Here is a 2,393-nt window from a genome sequence, read left to right on the forward strand (position 1 = left end):
CCTTCCCCTGCCACATCAGTCATAGAATCATAGAATGGTTTGGATTGGAAGGGACCTTAAAGCTCATCCAGTTCCAACCCCCCTGCCATCAGCAGGGACACCTTCCACTAGACCAGGTTGCTCAAAGCCTCATCCAACCTGGCCTTCAACACTTCCAGGGAGGACCAGCCACAACTTCCTTGGGCAACCTGTTCCAGTGTCTGACCACCCTCACAGTGAAAAACTTCTTCCTAATATCTAATCTAAACCCACCCTCTTTCAGCTTAAACCCATTTCCCCTTGTTTTGTCATTAACTGCCCTTATGAAAAATCCTTCCCCAGCTTTACTGTAGCCCCTTCAGGTACTGGGAGGCCGCTATAAGATCTCCCTGGAGCCTTCTCTTCTCCAGGCTGAACAGCCCCAACTCTAGTCCTTGCACTTGGCTTTGCAGCAAGGGCTTGTGACTTGTTGAGAAACCCAAAACCCGACCCAAAACTCGTATTTAACCAAACCAAACCAAACCAAACTAAACCAAACCCTATAGTGTCTCTTAGCAGTGGTAGTTATTTCATGTTTCCTTTACCTCCTCAACAGGGAGGACCATGTGCCTCTGATCACAAGCCACTGGTGACCTGGTCTGCTGCGGTGGTCCCAGGCACTTGCTGAAATGGGAGGTGACCTTACTGAGCAAATAAAGTCATTCCTCCCGCAGAAACCATTTTCTGCAGCTTCTGGATAGAAAATGGATGAAACCTTTTGTTTCTTGTTTTAATTTTTCTTATATTTTTGGTGATAGATGATGACTTACGAATGGTATTTACCCAAACTGGCAAAGCATTTACCTGGCATTTATTTTCCTGGGAGCCGGTGGAATCCTGTGGAAGGAGTATTACCTGATGGGACACTTGTTTTTAATCTCCATCGTTTCCTCAAAGTAAATAAACAGTAAGCATTTATTTCATATGTAACAGCTTTCCTAAAAATCTTCAACCTTTTTTTTTTTTTCTCTTGAAATTGTTTATAGAACAGCTTGGTACCGCATCCAAAAGACCAATTTTCTCCACTGACTTCCTCCCTGGTGGTGAGATTATTTTTGCAATTAAAGCAAATATCTATGCAGAAGTAACTCCATCCGGATATAATATTGCTTGTTGTTTTGAGGTTGGTTTGGTTTTTAGGAAGGAAAAAAAATAAGAAAGTGATGGGCAGAGAGTATTTACTGATTATTTTTGTTGTTGTTGATACAGTTCCTCACAAAAAAAAAGGAACATTGGCATGTATTGAAAATGATGATGGTTGGAGAACAAATTGCTGCTGCTTCTCCTTTGTGAACGTTGTGGCCAAATGATTAGCATAGAATGAATGTATTCCAGGAATAATCATCATATAAAAATAGCTTAGGAAGAGTGGAGAAAGGATTAGATACTCACATGAATAAGAATAGCATCTGCGTTTAGACCAGCCAGGGTGAGCCTTGTGAGTGTGGGTAGGCAGGAGAGCACTGCCAGGTGCCGTCGGGAAGAAACGGGCTCCTCCGACAGCTTCTGGCATGTTTGTGAGGTCCAACATAGGGGAGAGGATGTCTCTCCTGTGCTGGCTGCACAAGATGTGCAATGCCAGATGGGGTGTGAGCTTGCAGAAGGAGAGCTGTTTTGCAAACTGACCCAGAGACATGCCCTTGCTGATGTGAAATTGTCACTGAAATCGGGAATAAACTTCTTAACACCAATGTAGTCTTAAGAAGCAGGCACCTCATTACTGTTTATAAATATGTCAAGGGTGAATGTCAGGGGGATGGAGCCAGGCTCTTCTCAGTGATGCCCAATGGTAGGACAAGGGGTAATGGGTGTGAGCTGGAACACAGGAGGTTCTGCTTAAACTTGAGAAGAAACTTCTTTACAGTGAGGGTGCCAGAGCCCTGGGACAGGCTGCCCAGGGAGGGTGTGGAGTCTCCTTCTCTGGAGACATTCAGAACCCACCTGGATGCTTTCCTTTGTGATCTCATTTAGGTTCCTGCTCTGGCAGGGGGTTGGACTGGATGATCTTTTGAGGTCCCTTCCAATCCCTGACATTCTGTGATTCTGTGTGATTCTTTATTGCAGTGCTGGGTGCACAGGGGATCACTCCACCTATTGTGCATACCTGACAGCACATGAAGTAAAGTTTATATTATAGGAAATCATACATAATCATTACATTCATCAGAATTATCATGCATATTCAATACAATTACCAGAAATCATTATCATAAAACCCCGCCTCGCCGCGCGTGCCCATTGAGTCTTGAAATGAGTGGAAAAAAAAAAAGGATTCAAAGGTCTTCTTTTGCAACCACCACGGGCCACCAACTCAAAAGAAAAGACCCTCCAGTGACCTTGTCCTAAGGACTTGGCTCAACAGGCTCTTCTCCACA

At 44.2% G+C, this 2,393-nt stretch overlaps 1 protein-coding gene across 1 annotated transcript in view; it reads left to right on the forward strand.

Moving 5' to 3' along the window:
* The window catches only part of TMEM260 (transmembrane protein 260), a gene marked incomplete at both ends in the record, with an annotated part of 28,052 nt that extends 27,127 nt beyond the window's left edge, over nucleotides 1-925 (forward strand). The window contains one exon of the mRNA XM_010175289.1: nucleotides 777-925. Coding sequence (XP_010173591.1) covers nucleotides 777-925 — 149 coding nt within the window. The remainder of the gene's footprint in view (nucleotides 1-776) is intronic.
* Between the last annotated feature and the right edge of the window lie 1,468 nt (nucleotides 926-2,393).

This window comes from Antrostomus carolinensis, unplaced genomic scaffold (assembly GCF_000700745.2).
Source record: "Antrostomus carolinensis isolate BGI_N321 unplaced genomic scaffold, ASM70074v2 scaffold4659, whole genome shotgun sequence".
NCBI classification, from domain to species: Eukaryota; Metazoa; Chordata; class Aves; order Caprimulgiformes; family Caprimulgidae; genus Antrostomus; species Antrostomus carolinensis.